A 20113-nucleotide genomic window follows, 5' to 3' on the forward strand; every position below is an offset into this window, starting at 1 on the left:
CCGCCGTGGAGCAGCTTTACGACAGGCGCCGCTTTGCGGCAGGCCCCCTGAGAGGTGCCAGGCGGTTGTTAGGCCTCCGGGGCGGGCTGCGGGCACTGGGCGCTTCTCGACACCCGGACGGCAGCCGACGGTTCGCGGTCCGGCCGAGCCCGGCAGACGAGAGGAGGCGGTGGGACGCCTCGGGGCCGGGCCGCGGAACCCGTCCGTCTATGCTGAGGGGCCGCGGGGCCGGAGCGGAGCGACGCCGTGGGGGCCGAGCCGCGCCGCGCCTCGGAGGCTGCCCGGCTGCCGTCGTCGCGGGCCTCGGGCCTCACCATGCCCGGCGTGAAGCTGACCACCCAGGCCTACTGCAAGATGGTGCTGCACGGGGCCAAGTACCCCCACTGCGCCGTCAACGGGCTCCTGGTGGCCGAGAAGCAGAAGCCCCGCAAGGAGCAGCCGTCGCACGGCGGCCCGAACCCGCACCAGACCCTCTTCGTGGACTGCATCCCTCTCTTCCACGGCACCCTGGCGCTGGCCCCCATGCTGGAGGTGGCCCTCACCTTGGTAAGAGGCGGCGGGGGGCCGGGGGCTCCCCCGGGGATGGGGGGGGAACGCAGCCCACCAGGCCACCCCGGGCTTGCAACGGCTTCCCGAGAGCCGGAAGAGCGGAGAGCCTCCGGTAACGCCGGAGACTCGAACGAGCCTTTTAATAGTCGATCTCATGGTGCTTTTAAAAGAGAAATCTCATTAAGCTGTCCAAATAGCGGCGGATTGGGGCTGGAGGCTGAGCTGGCTTCGGTGAGGAGCCCCAGCATTTATTAATAACGCTGCAATTTGCGTGTTATAATGATTATCAAGCAATTACTGCGTGCCGGGCACCGGCGCTAAAGGTCGGCGCCTCCTTGCCAGGTTGGGGTCTTAACCCCAAGGAGCTGAGTAACGAGGCCAGAGGGCGGCGGATCCAGGACTCGAACCTGGCTCTTCCCCACCGGCCACTTCATATGGTAACAAGAACGATAAACGACGAGGCCAAAGAGGGGCTCCTTGCAGGGAAGCACGGGAGAAGCCAGAAAGTCTTTGGAACTAACCGGGGATCTGTTCGTCTGGTTCGAACTGGCTTTCCAGGTGAAATGACTTGCTTAGGGCACTATGCCTAGTAAGCGATAGAGTCCCCCCCCGACTCTCGGTGCAGTGTGGTCTTTCCATCATTTCGCCCTACCCTCTAAGATCCAACACGTTTTGAAAACGAGAACTGTTCGGAAATGATTCCATTTCTGAATGAGTCTCCCCAGGAGGTTGTGAGCTCCCCCTCAGTTAGTAAGGCTGAACGACCATTCATTCTGGATGTTGCATATAGCAATCCGTGCCAGAACGGAGAGGTCTTGGAGCTGTCGCAGGTTTTGCACACCAGGCATTATTTTGTTACCAATTGAACGCCACTAACGTTTAGAGCTTTTATGTGTATTCTACAGGGTTGGTTTTTTTGGTGTTAAAAATAATCATGCTTTGAAAAGGTTAGTATTCCCTAAAGTCTCTGAGATCCCTTCCAACTCTGGCATTCTTTGAAATCAAATGGAGATGGAGAAGTTGGAACTACTTAAAGAATAAATAGAATTTACTATGAACATATTACCTGGTGGGAATTACAGTAAAGTTCACTACTTATCACATGCTATTATAAAAACTAGAATTTCTTTGTCAGGAGGTGGCAAGGATGGTAATTCTTTTAAAAATAAGATTTGTTAGGAAGTAGGTAGGAAAACCAAATTAATTAGGTAAACTGTTGTGTGGGGAAATTGTGGTTTATGCTTTTTGATAATTAGGGCCGCTCTTTAGTGGATTTGGTAACTTATTCATTCATCTGAGGGTGCCTTCCTGATTTCAAATGGTATAAATTGATAATCAAAGATGGCTAAAAAGAATTTCTTACAACTATGGGGTAGAGAAGGCATATTGGTTTCCTACCTTTTCTTTGGAACAGACTACACTTGCTCATTGGAAAATCTATATGTGACTGTAAACCACCCCAGGAGTTGGTTTATGCTTTAAATATTTCATTTTATTATTATCAGTGACTTAAAAGTTTATTTTAATAATTATCAAAACTATCGTGTTGCCAAGAGGCTTATTTGTTAAGGCTGTCCAAAATCCATCATAGATCTCAAGATTTGTTATGTATTATTAGTGCAAGGGTTAGTTCTGATCAGGGCTGGATTTGGAGTCTGACCTGAGGCCAAGCTCTATGTCCCTTACCAGCTCTAGGACTTTGTACAAATTGTCCCTTCTCCCATCCTCAGTTATGCTATTTGTTAGATTCATTCTAGTACGTATTGTTGGAATAGGACTCTTTCAGCTCTTAAATCTGTGATGTGAATTTTCGTATTTGCAATACTTAGAAAAAGGTCACGGATACAAATAAGTTAGAAAGTAATTTTTTTAAAAGCAGTTGGGGTTAAGTGACTTGCCCAGGGTCACACAGCTAGAAAGTGTCAAGTGTTTGGTCTGAGGCTGTATTTGAACTCAGGTCCTCCTGACTTCAGGGCCAGTGTGCTCTATCCACTGCACCACCTAGCTGCCCCAAAGAACACAGAAAGTAATTTTTGAGAGGCAGGATGGCTTAGTGTATACACAGCTGGCCTCTAAGCCTGGAAGACCTGTTTGCTTTGCTTCATTGTGTACATGTCACCAAAGTAATATTTGCTAGCAATATAACAAAAGCTCAGTTGAGTTTCTGAAGCTCATTTGTTTAATGTTAAAGCTGGAAACTTGTCACAAGTTCCCTCCATTTTGCTTATACCCCTCCAAAGAAAATCGGTGGATTTCTCTTAGCCCAGTTATATATCATATCAGAAGAATCCTTAGCAACTTTTTGAGTCTCGTTAAAAGCTTTGAGACCAAGAACAAACAAGTCTTAATTAAGGTGACTTCATATTTTTGAACTGCTGTTGGAGCAAAGTTAAGACATCAGTGCTTTTCTTGAGTGTGTTCTCTAGTATTAAAGAATTACTAATTCTTGAGAATTGGGAATCCTAAGATTTCTAAGTGTAGTCTTGGGCAATCTGCAATAATGGCTAAATCACTGGACTTGGAATTAGAAAGACCTGGATTGGAATCCCACCTTTGCTGGCTCTATGGCCTTGAGCAGGTCACTGACCTCCTGGGGCCCCAGCTTCCTTATCTGTAGAATGAGAGGCCTGGCCCAGGTGACCCCTGAGGGCCCCTCCAGCTCTAGGTCTGTGATCCTACTGGCCTGTTTTTCTCCACAAAAAAATGGTGAGAGGAAATCATGTTTATAAAATATTTTTATAGACATCTTAAATATTTTACTGAAATATAGAGATGGTACTTTTTTTGGTTGTCCTCATTACCATTTTGAAGAAAGCAAATCAACTTGCCAATAATAATGGTAGCTGACATTTTTATGTCATACTTCAAGGTTTGCAAAATGCTGTATATATACACACACTCAGTAACCCTGTGAGATAAATAATCTAGATGTGGTTATCCTTGTTTTCCAGATGAGAACATTGATGCTGAGGACAGTTAAATTACTTGTCTTTCATCACACAGCTGGTACATATATGAAGTAGGATTCTAATTCAGGCCTTTCTGACTCCAAAGGCCCTCATTCCAGTTATTATGCTTCTAGGTCATTTACAGACGTCTAAAGCAAGGTGTATGAGATTTTTAGTGTTCCGAAATGATTTTTCCTGTATTTTCACTTAGCTACAGTAGCATTAACCAGAATATATACTGTGGAAGTTGTAAGAGCAATTTCTTATACGTGCAAGCTTGCGTGCACACTCACGTGCACACACTGTTTCTACTATATATGTGGGTGTTCCCACTTTATCTGATGGTTAAGTTAAGAAAAAAGTAACTTTTTTTTGAGTAAAGCACTTTTACTAAGAAGGAAACATTTTGAATTTTAGCTTAAATGCTGAAATTTTAACCTGAAGACAAATGAAAAACACAGTGGACTAAAACCCTGGAAGTTTATAATTGGACAACAATTTGGCTTTAAACTATAATGCAACAGTGGGAGATGTAATTTTAATGAAACATCTAAATCCATGATAACCTCTACAAATGAAGGATTATTCTCATGGCTTTCTTCTATTTATAGAGTTTAATATTGTAATTATTTTGCTAAATGGAAGAGATTGATTTAATATTGAGCTAACCAGAGGTCATTATTTGAGACTTATTTTTATAAAGCATTTCATTATATTTTTCTAATGCCTTGCATTTTATGTGCTTTTTACTTTCCAAAATGCTTCCACATCTGTGATCTCTATGAGATAGGTAGAGCAGGTGTTATACCCCGGTAACAGAAACCCAATAATATTTGCAGGCAATTTTCTGAGTATGCAAGCCCATGCCACTAAATCTGTCTGTTTCCGCCATTACAATCTGTTCGGATGCCTCTTGGCCTGATTTCAGTGTAGTCCTTACCTTCTTTCAACTCTGCTCCCAAATTTGGCCCCTTAGTCATCTTCCCCTCCCTCTACCTCTTGCCTCAGCCTCTTGCTCCTTTTTTGACCTTCATTCACCTCCAGTATGCCCGACTGAAAAGGTCTACCTTCCTTGAGCCCAACATTTCCTATCCTCTTCTCTTTTCTCCATTTCATTTACTTCAGTGGCCCTTCCCTTCATTCACTTCCAGTATCCTCCACGTGACGGGGACTACGTGCTTTGAGTACTACATCCACTTCCCCTTCCACCTTTTCATTTACCTCAGTGGCCATTTACCACAACCTGTGTCACCTGAGACAAGGCCCTTACTTAGTTTCTCTGGGCTTCATTTTGTTCATCTGTAGAGCGAGGGGGTTGGAGAGATGGCTGGTGAAGTTCAGCTACCAGTTCCAAAATCTATGACCCTGTGATCATGCGTGTCAAATCAGATATCGTAGTATAAACCAGTAAGGTGCTATCAAAAGGTAAATAGAAACTTAATTGACAAGAAGGGAGGATGTTATATTGCCAAGTGATATGGCAGTGGTTTCTGACTTAATTGTATGCAGAAAGGCAATACCTTTAAAAGTATTCTAATGTTTTTCTGGTAACAGGCAAAAGGCTTGAACTGAATATGAGCCAGTGTCCACAGTAAAATAGAAGAGCAATACTTCATCCTCCTAAAATTGAAAGCTAATTTAAGGAAAACCAAAATTTTAGAAGGCACCTGTTTTCAATCTTATGAAGTGAACCTAAAATTTCTCATAACTTCCTATTTGCTTTTCTTTTTTGGTAATCTTTCTTTGATCTCTTTTGCTTATGTATTAGCATCGATGCTGCTCCCCTCTCCCTTGGCATTTTGCAGTAATGTTCAGCAATTTGGCGAAACCCTGCTACAAGTTCATTCTGTCATTGCCGAGGCCAGCTCGGACTAGCCTTCTGCTGCAGGCAGCTATGCCTCCTCTCTTTCACCTCAGACTGACATTTCATTCCCTGTTATAGTCTTTCTTCAATCTCTGTAAAATCTTCTCTAGTCCATATTTTAGTCACCTAAGGAAATGTCTCCCATTTATAACTTTGTTCCAGCAGAACTGACTGCCCTTGTACCATTGTTTCACTTAATGTCCTGTTTTCATGAAACAAATGAACAGTGTTAGGCAGGTTGTATCTATATTAGCATTGTGTTCACTGGGTAAGAAGGAGTTAAAGCAACCAGGTAAATAATGTGGCTCACTCCCCTTGGGTAGGTGCCTTGAGAGAGTGAATACCAAGCAATTCAGGGATCAGACAACTTCTCAATTCTTTTGTCTTGTAATGTAACTGGTTGGCTTTACTCTTAAGGGAGTAGAAGAGCTACTCTGGCTAAGCTCCCACCACTCCTCATTCCCTTGATACCCACTGTGACTTTTCAGAATTATGCAATACATAAGTGCACATCTTCTGTATACTAGCTTTTATTCTTTATCCCCAGCTAATCGTATCTACTTACCAGTCCTATACAGAATGTAAGTACTTTACCTTCTTCAAAACTGACTTCACCAAAAAGCCTTTCTAGGGTAATTCCATGCCTCTCTAATCACAGTTGTAACCTGCTCTTACATTCCATTCCCATCTTCCTTACTTTCCCCTAGCTAACATAATCTGTGCAACTTGTTGATTGTTTGTATGTTTATGCTGTTATGAGGTTATAGGCAGTTGATTATTCATATGTATGTAAATTACAATAAATTTTTATACTCATATGAGATTTCCCCAACCAGCATATTTTTTGACTGCCTTTTCTTACAATCAACTGTCATGTGTTTAGCAAATACAAACTCCTTTTGATGTAAAGATCAAACCCTTATACAACCGAGGGATTTCCAAGCAATGGTCCGTGTGTTGGAGCAATGGTGAATAGAATGAAATTCTCTTGCAGTAGAATCTAATGGAACCTTTAGCATTTGTGGTAGTAGATTTTGAACTTAAGCAAAGTTCATAAATACCATTACAAAGAAGTATTCTATAAAAACAGTTTCTATGTCCTGATATGTGGACTGTGTTCGTGGTCTTTTATTGTATAGAAATATTTTTGTTGCAAATTCAACAAATACTTTGTTGAATACATAGCCATGTAATAGACATTCTATACGTTGAATGTATTAAGCTAATACTTCAGCAATCAGGGTTTCTTCAGTAGTTCCTACCTCTACCAACAGCAATCTTAACCCATCTATACCTTAATAAGTGGTTTTAAGAGAGTTGCTATGGGGAAAATTTTTTTTTGTTATCAACCTGTGGCCAATCTAATGAACCTCTCTAAGCTTAGCTAGGCTGGTTCTTTGGATGGACAATAATAGCTGTGCCTAGGTCTATAGTCATATCCTTTCCAACTTGATAGGACCTATCAGAATCTGCATTCTGCTGTTATAGCCTTTGTTATCCACTTCCATGCTACCATGAAGCATCAAAGTAGAACTTTGGGACAGGTAAGGCATTTGGGAAAAACTAATATGAAATATTTGTCTATTGATTAATCAGTAAACATTTATTAAGTACTCAGTATGTGCCAGGTACTGTGATAAGTGTTAGGGATACAAAGAAAGGCAAAAATAGTCTCTGCCCTCAAGGGGCATACATTCGAATGGGAAAGACAGAGAGTGTGTGTGTGTGTGTGTGTGTGTGTGTGTGTGTGTGTACACTCGCGCATATGTATGAGTTTATCAAGCAATCGGTCAACAAATATTTATTATTCTCCTGCTGTGAGCCCAGTCACTGGGGATACAAGTACAGAGAATAAAGCAATCCCTGCTTGAATTGAGCTTATCTTATAAAGGAGAAGATAGCAAGTTTGTATAAAAAATTTATATAGCCAAAAAAGGGGTTTGTCATACATTAAAAAGTTCAGCATAAATATAAATACATTTAATAAATACACATATCACACAAAGTAGTTAACTGCAATGTATTTTGGGAGGAAAGATGATGGGGTCTCTTATGATTTAAAGCTGAGAAAAGGAATATGATGTCTCAGACTGAGTTCTGAAAACCAATCAGAAAGAATATTGGAAGGAAAACAAAATATTATCTTACATAATAACTCTTCTGATCTTGGAATGCTATTCAAAGTTTTGGTTTCTGAATCTCAAAAATTGAGAGGAAAACAGCTAATATAGGAGAGATGGGGGAGATATATAAAAATTTTTTAAATGACCCTTTAATTTTAGATTAGTAGAATTGTAGCCAAAATGTCCATTATCATGAATGAAATGAACGTGAGAAATAAGATGGACCAACTATGTCACCAACTATGTATGGAACATTTTGCTGGGTATTGAGAATACAAAAATAAGACAATCTTTGCCATCTTAAAATTTATATTCAGCTAGAGGTGTCCAACATGTACCCACAAGTAAATACAAGGTAAGTATGAATATGTAGAGAGCATTAACGACTGAGGGGAAAGAAAAGGCCTCACAGAGAAAATGACACCTGAGCTGAACCTTTAAGGAAAATAGAAGATTCCGAGAAGTGGTTTTAAGAAGAGGGTATATTCTGGGCATGGGAGGCAGAACGTACAGCTGCATAGAAGAGGAAGATGAAATGTTGATTTGAGGGACCAACTAGCAGGCAGTTTGACTGTAGCATAGAAGCCACTGAAGGATCTGAACAAAAAAAAAATGCTTTAAGATTACTTTAGGAGCTATTGTGTTTGCCTTTCTTTGTATCCCCAGTGTTTAGCACAGTTCTTTGTACATAGTATGTGCTTAATAAAGATTTGTTGATTAAGTGGATGGATATGAAACAGCTAGGAAGTCCAGTAGGGCTATTATAATAGTTCCAGGTGAAGGACAGTAAAGGGATGGGAGAGTGCAGGAAGGAGGGAGAGAATTTGGAGTTTAAAAATTTTTAGATGAATGTTAAATTGTTTTAATGTAATTGGGAAATATTTAATGAAATAAATTAAAATGTATTTGAAAACAATTTTAAATAAAAATTTTAAAAAGAAAAACAATAAGGACCTCAATTAGTGTGGTGGCTGTATGAGTAGAGAGAAGGGAATGGTCACAAAATAGGTTGTGGAGTTAAATGTGACAAGATTTGGCAACCGGTTGGTTGGGAGGAGTAAAGGAGCGGGAAGAGTCAGGGATGGCCCCAAGGCTAGCAACCTCAGTAACTACAAGGAGAATGGTACCCTAAACAGAAATTGGGAACTTTGGGAAGAAAGGGGAGGGGGTTCATAGAATCACTGATTGAGAGCTAACAGGGATCTTACAGGTCATCTAGTTCAACTCCCATGGTTTACAGATGAGGAAACTGAGGTCTATAGAGGTTGAGTGAGTTTTGCAAGGTCACATAGAGAATAACTGAGCTTAGATTTGACTCTAGGTATGATTGTTGAGGCTTGGAAGATATATACTTAGGAAAAGTAGGAGGCACTATATTATGGTAGGTAGTAAGCATGTGTCCACTGAGAGTTGAAACAAAGCATGCAGTTAGTGGAACTTTGTTCCATTTCATTCTTTTCCAGGGTCTTGCCTGGTCCATTGCCTCCCCATGATGTGGAGGTGACGCTGACTCATCAAAGATTTTGTACAAGCTCTAGCAAGGCCTACTAAACTAGAAAAGTTTCAGGTACAGACCCATGATAGGCCCTACAGGTCAGATCCAAAGATCCATCCTACCAAAATTCAGAGCCTCTTAACAAACACAATCAGGGGATATTTTCTGTGTAATTTTTATTTATTTATTTATTGAAACCATCTATTAAAGTATGGAGGGGTTGTGATCTGTATTAGAAAGAGTAGGTCAGTGAAGATCGGTGAAAGATCATTGAAATACAGATCTTTTGAAGTAAGAAATTATTTTATGGAGTTCATTAGACTAAGAAATGGTATATAATAAAAAGAGAGCTTTGGAAATTACTTCAAGGAGCTATAATTTTATGAGAATATGGACTACCTCCAAAGCAAATTATAGCCACTGTGAATGTTAAACTTTGCTAGATACTGTGGCCAAAAACAAAACAAAAAGGTTCGTCTACTTTTCGCCATTCTGAGCCTCTCTGAGCTCGGGCAGTCTGATGGTTAGACGACAGACTTACGTATTTGAAGCCTTTCCAGCTTGGCAGGATGGATTTGTTAGAGCTGTTGTTCTGCTGGCATGGTCTTCAATAAGCCAGTTGCCACAAAAAGACATTGAAGTAAAATTCAGTGGAGTGACTTTAGAAATGGTCCAAATAAATTATTAGTTAATACAAATTCATCTAAACTTACTAACGTGAAAAATATAATGAGGATCAAGGAAAACTAGAGTCATTGTGTCCTTAAATCCTGATATCAAGAAGAATGACTGTGGTTTTAACCCAGTATGGCCATTCTTGTACTCATAAGGCTGTGTAGTTTTGGTTTTATTCCTTGTGTGAGGTAGTTAACTTTGTTCTGGGGTCATAAACTAATTATGTTGTATTACATGCAATAAAGGAAACTTGAGAGACTTGTGCAAATCCATCACCATTCACTGAAAAACAGCTCAAAAGACATGTCTTACTAAGGGAAGGCATTTCTTCATATATGAATAATAGTCCTGAATTGAATGCTGTCAGAGTGCTATCTTAGAGAATTTTGCAGTCAAACAGCAATATTCTTCCACTTCCATCTTCCCTCCCCATTTCAACCATTCTAATCAAGCCCCTCTGGGGTGATTCTAGTGATGGAGCCCAAATCAAGATTCAGGAATATGAAGAACTGGGTAAAGGTGATGTTTAAATAACAAAAGCAAAGGTATCAGTTCTGTTTCATCTATAACTCTTGCAGATTCAGAATTTGATTTCTAGCACCATGTTAATTAAAATTTTGCTACAACATAATTTTGGTGTCTGCTGTGGAATGTTATAATGGAATTATACCAATCAAAACTAAATCTATTTTGGTGAGAGAAAAGAATTATGTATTACATTACAACTCCAAATATAAATTAATTTCTTTATCATAGATTCTGCTGTTCCTTTCTGTTAGAGCAGACAAAAAAGGATTGGCTTTATGAGTCTATGTGACTGTTCCCACCTTACCACATTCCTAAATGGCCTCTTAACTTCTTTGGAATTAGGACTTTGTCTCTTATTTCATTTCCAACTCCCCATAACTGTACTACACTGAAGTTCAATAAACTTTGATATGGCACCTAATGCTAGAAGAGGCTGTAATTCATTCTCTTCTCTAGCCCCGCCTCTTTTGTCTATCATTAGGTCCTCTGCTGGGGGAGAGACAAGCACTATCGTGCTCCACCCTTGACCACCCACATGGTAGAAAGCAAGCTAAGTCCTTTCTGGTGGATGGAAATTAATTCTACCTTTATTTACTTCTGTTGATCAGAACAACAAGACTTAAGCCAAGGCTGGAAGAGAGGGAGTAGCCAAAGATTATTTGTGATTTTGAGGTATGTTTCCAGAAAAATCATTGATATTTTTCTGATTTTTTTTTATTCCTCTTTCAGATTGATTCATGGTGCAAAGATAATAGCTATGTGATTGCTGGTTATTATCAAGCTAATGAACGTGTAAAGGATGCCAGGTATGTCATTGCAAAATCTCTGTTACCCACTTTGTAATCTGCCAGAAAACGTCATTAAACATATCATCTCTGGCGGAAGGACTAGTTCTTGATTTTTTTTTTTTGGTAGAACCAGGATGTGGAATCTGTATCAAAGATTTCTCCTTTAATCCAGCCATTTTTGCAAGACTAATACAATTGAATTCTCAGTTATTTACTTTAATGTTGATCACACAGACAATTCAAAAAGGAATTCTAAAATAATTTATGTTTGACTTTGGAATCCATATTTGTGTTGGATTTTAGCATGAGCGTACCTCGTGATTAGGAAATTCATATCAGTGAACATACTACCACAAACTTGTCCTGGAAGTGCAGGAAATCTCTCCTACTTCACCTCTTGTCTATTCCCTGTTCTAAGCAAGGTACACCTTGGATCTGAACCTGTTGGAAATTTGTGGATTTTTTTATCCTACTGCTTTGTAAGGTCACGCCTAGTTGTTTTCTCTTAACTTGGCATGAAAGGCAAAGTCAAGAACTTTACCCTACACCATTGCTAATGAACTTTGAGTATCTGGCAATATGGATAAAGTTACGTGTCAGGCTCTTGGATTGAATAGAACTAACTTTTTTTCTAAATTAATATTTGTTTAATTCACATTTTCCCTGGGAAGATAAGAGATAATGACATGCTGTGATTTCAAAGGTCTGGAAGTGAAACACCCTACACACATGATTAAGATGGGTTTATTAATTAGCTTCATTAATTAGCTTTTTTGTGATTAGATCCCACCAACAATTTGTCCATGAGCTTTTCATTTATAAAAAACCAACTGACCATATGGAAAAGCACTTAAAACTTTATATATTTTTATTCTAAATGTTTCCTTGAAATAGGTGATGTAAGAAGGCAAAATAATCCAAGAAATTATATTTTAAAACATTTTCTCCTATTAAAAGGTATTTGCTACTCTTGACCACCCCAACCACTTAAAAACTGTTTAAACTACTCCTTTGTTTCCATGGAAACTGTGTCTGGACTTTCGGCTGATCTTTGTGACTGTTTCTTCACAGACTCCTTAGACACTTATTCTTTCTCCATTTCTAGTCAAAAGTCTTTTACCTGCTTTTTTTACCCACTCTCAACCTTTATTCCCTCCTATATAGTTCATCTCATGCACTATTTAACAACTACTACTAATACTCATAATAATAATAATCACTAGTGTTTATATAGTGCTTTAAGATTTGCAAAGCACTTTATAAATATTAACTCATTTTACCCTCACAACAACCCTAGGAGGTAGGGCCGTTAGTCCCATTTTATAGATGAGGAAACTGGTCACCCAGCTCATGAGTAACTCAGGCTGAATTTGAAACTAGGTTGTCTTGAGCTTGGAGGCAGCTAGGTGGCTCAGTGGGTAGAGCAGTTGGGCCTAGAGTCAGGAAAGACCTAAGTTCACATTCAGCCTCAAACACCTACTAGCTTTGTGACCCTGGACAAGTCACTTTCCTTCTGTTTGCCTTAATCCACTGGAGAAAGAAAAGGCAAACCACTCCAGTATCCTTGCCAAGAAAACCCCGCAGACAGTATTGGCGTGCTGTGGTCAGACACAACTGAAGAACAACAGCTTTGTGAATTTAGCTCTAGAACTCTATCCACTGCCCCAGTGAGCTGCTTTGATGACTTTAAAATATATACGTCAAATGGGATCTCTCACCTCCCTTCCAGGTCCGTAGGTCCATTTTTCTAGGAGTGCACTGCGCATATAAAGTGCTTAGTAGATGTTTGTTGAATGAATGAGTTTACATATTATCATCACCCCTGGCAGGTGTCTCAGCAGCATCTAAAAGCTAACATGAAAATTGGAGACACACACACACACCCCATTTTTTTTTAGCTCCTTTCACAGTTTCCCTACGGTTTGAATTCCCTCAGCCTTGAAACCCTGGAATTGTTTGGGACTGCTGTCTGCCTGTTTCTTTCCTCGGTCCTGCTGGCTCTACTGTAGCATTGTCTCTCAAGTTCGACTTCTCCTTTCCATTTCCACGCATGCAGTCAATACTCACAGAAACAGCTTTCCCTTTCCAAAAAGTGGCAGCAGGTGAATACGATATTTACAATCTGGCCCAGGTCAGTCACTTCTTAACAGCCATGACACAAATGAACTAGAAAAGCTTTGTTGTTCTTCTACAGTCCGAACCAGGTTGCTGAGAAGGTAGCTTCCAGGATTGCAGAGGGCTTCAGTGACACCGCGCTCATCATGGTATCGTACATTTTACTGTCTTTCTTCCACCAGACTTATGGGGTTCCTATCAAACAGTGCTTTTGGCTGACATCTAGCATTGTCATGTGGCACGGGGTCCTGTTTATACTGAAGGCAGTTCGAATCTTTTTTTTTCACCCCCTGATTTTTTGGCTGTACCTCTACCTCCGCCCTTTAAGTGTATCACCGAAAGAAACGTAAGATAATATATAGACAGAAAAATCTTTGAAATGAGAGCAGGCAGTACAGTGTGTTGTCCAAGAGAGGCGAAAGAAGCAATGACTTGGAGGAACTTGCGGCAAGGCTAAATTTCATCAAGAGCCCTTTCTGCAGTTCTGATTCCAAAGGACAATTGTTGGTTTATTGGACAGTCACGGAGAATAACATTGTTACAAAAGACCTCGTGTGGAAAAATATCTTCTCTTACGTAAATATTCTCTGCAAATATACTATTTATCTTGGGAAGGATTACATTGCATGCTTATAAATCAGATACTCAGCATCAGCACCTTTTAGGGGGAACATTTTTGCCTTTGGACCTTGTTTATATACTGGTGCCATCAAAGTTAAAAAGCGATACCAGAAGTCTCAATGAAAGGTCACAGCTCTTTTTAGAATTACACAGTTTGTTTTGAATGTGTGCTCACACTAGTTTTTTTATTCTTATGCCTTAGGTAGACAACACGAAGTTTACAATGGAGTGCATAGAACCTACGATTCATGTGTATGAACATCATGAAAACAAATGGCGGTGCAGAGATCCCCACTAGTGAGTTCCTCATGCTATCTTATTAATGAATTATTTTTAAACTGTTCACTATGATTCAGGATGTTTTCCACTCTGCTCATATAAATTTCAAGGTGTCCTAATTCCCAGAACAAGAAAAATGTCTTAACTCAGGGCATGACTCTTTAGGATATTTAATTTAATATCCTCTTTTGCCAAAAAAAAAAGTGTAGTGGAAAGAGCCGATGGTAAGTGTCCAAAGACCTGGGGTCGAGTCCCAGTTATGACACTGACACAGACCAACCACATGACTTGGGCAGTCGCTTCATGTGTCGGATCATCCCAGTCTGTAAAATGCAGGTGATCATCGCGCTGCCTGCCTCCCAGAGTTGTTTCCTAGAAGGCGCTTTGTAAACCTGGAAGCATTACATAAATGTGAGTTGTTACTACACAGGTGTGTCTTCTATACTATACTCCCACACCCCCAAACTTACCCCAAAGAGCCTTTCCCCACATCATCATCCTGTTTCCATTTATAGTCTTCTAACATGAATCATACAAAAATAGTGTTTATATCTTTATCCTTCTCATTTCAACACTTCTGATTGGCCCGTTTTGCTCACTGCCATCAATTGGATTTTTTCTTTCTTGTATTTTGTTGGGCAGTTTCTTTTTCAGTGATCATCTAAATTGGAGGTATCAGGGGCAGCTAGGTGGTGCCGTAAATAGAGCTACGGCCTTGGAGTCAGGAGGACCTGAGTTCAAATGTGACCTCAGACACATGACACTAGCTTTGTGACCTTGGGCAAGTCACTTAACCTTGACTACCTCACCAAAAAAAAAAAAGTTGAAGGTATCAGATATGCAGCCCAGAACTCTCCCAAGTGTAGCCCAAATCAGATTAAAACGTAATTGGGAAATATGTAACAAAATATAGTAAAATACAGATAATGTTAATATGTGTTTTTCTAAGTCACTTTGCACCCTCAGGGCTGCCTCCGTATCATCTAGCAGCCCCTGTTTCCATTAGACTTTGACACTACCATTCTTAAATCAACATTTTCAGATTCTGACTTAAAAGCTCATTCTTCAGATACTATATGTACTAGCTCAGTTCCCTGATCTTTAGCTTTTCAGAGCGAGGATTTAACTTTCTGCAACCATATGACTAAGAAACATCTTCACGTATGTGCATTCGACCTCTAGGTTCTCCATATCAGTCATTGCCATCTGCTTTTCATATCGTTTTGCTTATGGCTGTTTTTCTCCATCCCCTTTAATTGAAAGATGCAATGAAGTTTATTTTCATTTTGAAAAGACTATTAATTCCAAATTGTTTGATGTTGTAGTGATTATTGTGAAGACTGGCCGGAAGCCCAGAGGATCTCGGCATCTCTCTTGGACAGCAGGTCCTATGAAACCCTTGTGGATTTTGATAACCACCTGGACGACATCCGAAATGATTGGACAAATCCAGAGATCAATAAAGCTGTTCTACACCTATGTTAGGGAGGGATTCCACTGACTGATTTATGGGCATTTCCACTACACTGAAGAGGAAAACAGAAATATTTTTAAATGTAAATAGAATAATATCTCATACCTTGTGTGGAGAAGCAACAGTTTTAAGAAATGGCATGTGGTGGCTCAAAGCGGCAGTGTCTAAGTGGCCATCTTTTTAAAGCAAAGATCTCTAGAGGAGATGCAAGCTATGGAGTCTAGCTGTCCCTGTGGATTCTTTCCCAGCTGTATGTTGCTCTGACCTTCAAAATCAAAGCTATTTCTGCTTGTCCAAGATTGTTCCTATTAAACGATTTTAACTAACCTTTTATAATCTTGAGAGAATACTTTTTAAGACTTATGGACTATCTTTCTGAAAACAACAAATCTTTATCCTTTAACGAGTGTTTGGGGAGTTTTATTTCTGAGTCCATACTGTAAATACAGTCGTAGGACCAGGTTTAAAAATCTACAGTGGACGCCTTGGTACCAAACCAGCTACCCCAGACAGCTACTTGTGCAAGTAGGCATCTCTGTTAGAGCAGCAGAGTTTGTTTGGGGTTATTAGACTGTACCACTTAAAGCAATATTGTGCTCGAAAAGCCTAAGTGGGAAGAAAACTGCTGCTGTCTCAGCAGCATTTATGGTGGAGGGCAGAACCAAGGGCTGTGTCGCAAGAGCTCTTCTTAGAGCCCACACAGCACCGTAGTCTCGGCCAACCAGAAGGCTCTGAAGGCCGGCAGTAGAGGGAGGGGAAATGGGATTGTGCTAGGATTCGATGCACATGCAGTCTCAGCTCTTTGGAAAACAGGAGTCATTCCTAGTTGTTGACTCACTTGCATGATCATCCAAATAGTTCTAAAAGATATCTGCAAAAACATTGCCATTGCTTTTGTATTTAGAGCAAAAACTCTTCCGTTCATAAAGCTGAACAAGAGAAGGAATGTATCTTTTTTATCGGTACCTTTGGCGGTTTCTAACAAAAGGGATGGGAAACTTTATAGCACCGTTGCATTTGTTGTTCCTTTTTCTATTAATTATTTTGTACAGTGTTCAGTGTACTGTACCTTTCCTACTGTCTCTTTCCTCTTGCTACATTGAGAAAACTTGTAACAATTGGCTGAACCTTAACGATCTTGAAAAGGGTTCACTTTCTAGCATTCGGTATTTTACTCTAACCAGTAAAAATCATTTATTTGGACCATCATATTCAAGAAGTATGCTTTAGTCCTTGACCTCATGGGGTTATAGATTAGACCGGGAGAGGACCTTAGGAATCTGCTAGTCTAAATCCTCATTTTTGCAAATGAGGAACCTGAGGCCTAGGAAGGTTAAGCTACTTGCCAAGGGTCACACGGGTAGTAAGTGGCAAACCCAGCTCCTTGGAGACCAAATCCGGTGGTCTTTCTGTGCACCATGCTTTTGCAGATGATGATTCCCCCTTCTCTTCCCTTTCCTCAGCCTCACAGCTTTTTTATTCCACAAACATTGTCTTTCTATATAGTGCATTGTGGTTACAAAGCCTTCTGCATGCATTATCTTCTTTGAGACTCAGAACCAGCTGTGAGGTCGGCTGAGCAGTTGGCATGACCCTCAATTTGTAAATGAAGAAACAGGCTCTCAAAGAGGTTGTGTGATTTATTTACCCAAGCTCACACAAAGTTATTAAGTGTAGCAAGGTTGGGACTCAAACCTGATCTCTTGACTCCTTGTCCGGTGTTCTTTCCATTACACAGTGCTACCTCTCTAAAGCCATGAAATAAACGTATTTCATGTGGGGAACAAAAGTGTCTGGACGCAAATAAAGAAAAGTTATATCAGTGCATTTATGCTCCTATGCACTCACGTGCCAAGAATACCACAGGTGGGGTATGTTAGATGACTCTGTTCCTAGCAGAATTGTTTGTTTCAAAAAGAAAAGAAAAATCACCATGGAAAATTTGTTTTCTGGGGGGCTAGAATAGCAGTTTGTGCTACAGGTCAAGACTAAAACAAATTGACAGACCTGTCTGTTTTGACCATTTTTGTTTTTACATGAGATTTGTTTTGAAGGCATGTAGATAAAAGTTAATGTGATACGTATTTTAATCTTTTTTTCATGAGGGTCAATATGTTAAAAGATAAACAGAAACAAATTACAACTACACAAAGAAGCAAAAACAATAAAAGTTTGACTTTTATGCTTGTGATTGCCCTACAAAGTCAAAAAAGTTAAACACTAAAGAGTTGGAAAGTTTATAGTAATACCACTACTACTCCTGAATGGTATAGGGAAAAGAAACACAACTTTCTTGGAACATGAAAAATTGCCTTGTAGCGATTAGCAGTGTCCAAGAATGCAATAAACATCTGCAAGGTGGTATCACCATAGGTGTTCCATCAGAGAGCAATTGATCTTGTGAAAGATAATGTAGACAGGAACCTGGAAGGGAGGAATGGCAGTAGATGAGGAGACAGGTGTGGTCTAAGGGAAGGAGCTCCAGGTTGGGACTCCAAAGCCCCAGGACTGCTCTTAGCTAACCTTGTGATCCAGGGCGAGACTCTTCTGATATCCTGGCCTTGGTTTTGCACATCTGTCGTAGCCAGTCTTGGACTAGATGGCCTGACGTCTCTTCCATCTCTACCACTCAGATTTTGTGAGGCCTCTGAGAATCCCATCCAGCCCAGATCCTGTGATTTTCCTGACAAATAACATTAGTTCTATTCAGAATAGAGCTGTACACATCTACATTTGGGAAGTCCCTGGTTTTATTCTTTGTAAAATTATTTCTACTTATTCTGTCTTTCTTTTAAGCCTGCCTCAGCTTTTTCCTTTTGCATAATTAACTTTGATTTGACTTATAGCTTACTTTTCAAATAGATTAATAGTATTGTGAAAAACTGTCTCCAAATGCAATTTCTAAATTTATTACCTAGACTTTTTTGCATTGCTCTTTAAAAAGCAACTTAATTGGCTTTTGAAAATAACAATCCCTCTTATTTGGGCTCCTGAAGTCATAATCTTATATGGCATCAGAATTGTTACTATGGTGGCTCTTTGTGACATGGGGTAAAGAAAATGAGAAAAATGGCAGTCACATGGATCGCTGGGTGGATAAACAGACCCTCAGATGTTATTCATGATTATAGAAAAGAGAGTTGGCTTTAAAACTAGATTTCCAGTTCACTAATTGACATTTCTTGAGGTTCTCTATTAGATCTTAATCCCTTTTAAGCACTGCAAAACATTTCAGTAAAAACAAAACTGGCAGAAAATGCTGCCTGTGTTACTCCAATGTGTTACTGCCAAATGCTCGATGTGTTATATGTTTGTGATTTGTTGCCTGAACCTAACCTCATTTCCGTACCCTTTCAGAAGCCAAAGGATGACTTTTTTAATCCTCAAGATTTTGACTTGTTCCTCCTTCAAACCTTGATCATTACTTTGAAATATATGTGAAATGTAGTCAAGCATTATTTCTTGGAAATAGAGGTTGAGTGTTGTGAAATTCTTGTTCCGAAAAACTACGTGGTAAAAAGAAAATTCCGGGAGGGGTGCCTTTTCATTACGCACACAATAAAATCGTGCACTAGGTAACATCAGACTTACCAGTGAAATGAAATGTGGAGCTACCAAGTCACATCGCCATTTGCTCGTCGGCATTTGGCATTGTCTTTAGCTACATTCCTTCAGAAGTTAAAGGGGACTGTTTTAAGCTGAGCCATGAACGGTCATTGGGAAATGCCTGCATTACTTTGCAAGAAACCTTGGACTTGGACTTTTGTTAACATCTTGTAAATCAAAAATGTGCTCCTCTGTACAGTAAAGTACACTACTATTTAACAACACGACACTGTGCAAAAATAAATAACTTTGTTCCCTTGATGAATCTGAATGTAATTACATTTTTAAAGCATCGGCTCCACATGGGAGGTGCTGAGGGGGAAGCCGAGATATAGTGCCTGCTCTCAAGAATCTTACAGTTAACTTGGGGAGTGAGTAGGGGACACTGGATTTAAAATCCGAGGACCAAGACTCAAGTCTCAGCTCTGCTGTTTATTGCCTATGTGACCTTGGGCAGCTCACTTCCCATTTCTATTCCTCATTTGGACCATTCACCTCCAAGGTCCCTTCCAATTCTAAATCTATGGTTTTATCCCTGAGAGGTGGAGAAGGTGGGTCTTGGGCTGGCCTTAAGAGATGTTGGAGAGGAGGGAAGGGAATTGTGGGAAGCAAGAGCATGGGGGCAGAAGTAGACAGGAGGCAGTGAGTAGACAGACCTGCCCAACTGAGTCAAGAGACTCAGTAGAGAGTAGCAGAAGAAAAGGGTGCAGGGCTCATTTGGGTCCTGATCAATCCTGTGCCCTTGCTGCAGTTTCGTTCACCTTTCCCACTCACCACCCTGGTCTCCCTGGCCGTTGCTGACCTACTTGACCACCTTCCCCTTTGTAGGAGCTGTGATGAGCTGGTTACCACTGGCGCTTTAACCGTGGGGTCAACTGTGAATGGGTAGGGGTGGGGTGAAGTCTGCAGCAGCAGCCCTCATTTATACAAGTTGTGAGGATCAAAGAAGATCATATTTGTAAAGCGCTTAGCTCAGTGCCTGTCGCTAGAGTGGCTCTCAGTTTACAGATGAGGAAACTGAGGCCCTATGAGAGGAAGTGATTTGCCC

At 40.3% G+C, this 20113-nt stretch overlaps 1 protein-coding gene across 1 annotated transcript; it reads left to right on the forward strand.

The window, feature by feature from the left end:
* The first annotated feature begins 14 nt into the window (after positions 1-14).
* On the forward strand, positions 15-19326 carry EMC8 (ER membrane protein complex subunit 8). Its single transcript, XM_020989232.2, has 5 exons — positions 15-546; positions 10912-10988; positions 13165-13234; positions 13909-14003; positions 15311-19326. Exons 1-5 carry the CDS (start codon positions 316-318, stop codon positions 15468-15470), a joined length of 633 nt encoding a protein of 210 aa, XP_020844891.1. The 5' UTR covers positions 15-315; the 3' UTR covers positions 15471-19326.
* The last annotated feature ends 787 nt before the right edge of the window (positions 19327-20113 follow it).

The sequence above is a fragment of the Phascolarctos cinereus genome, unplaced genomic scaffold (assembly GCF_003287225.1).
Source record: "Phascolarctos cinereus isolate Bilbo 61053 unplaced genomic scaffold, phaCin_HiC Scaffold_2;HRSCAF=192, whole genome shotgun sequence".
NCBI lineage: Eukaryota > Metazoa > Chordata > Mammalia > Diprotodontia > Phascolarctidae > Phascolarctos > Phascolarctos cinereus.

Excerpts from the sequence above, each read along its gene's own strand:
- EMC8 (XM_020989232.2), top strand. The coding sequence starts at position 316 with ATGCCCGGCGTGAAGCTGACCACCCAGGCCTACTGCAAGATGGTGCTG. Across the intron at positions 547-10,911 it reads TGGAGGTGGCCCTCACCTTG|ATTGATTCATGGTGCAAAGA; the intron begins GTAAGAGGCGGC and ends TTCCTCTTTCAG. Across the intron at positions 14,004-15,310 it reads CGGTGCAGAGATCCCCACTA|TGATTATTGTGAAGACTGGC; the intron begins GTGAGTTCCTCA and ends TTGATGTTGTAG.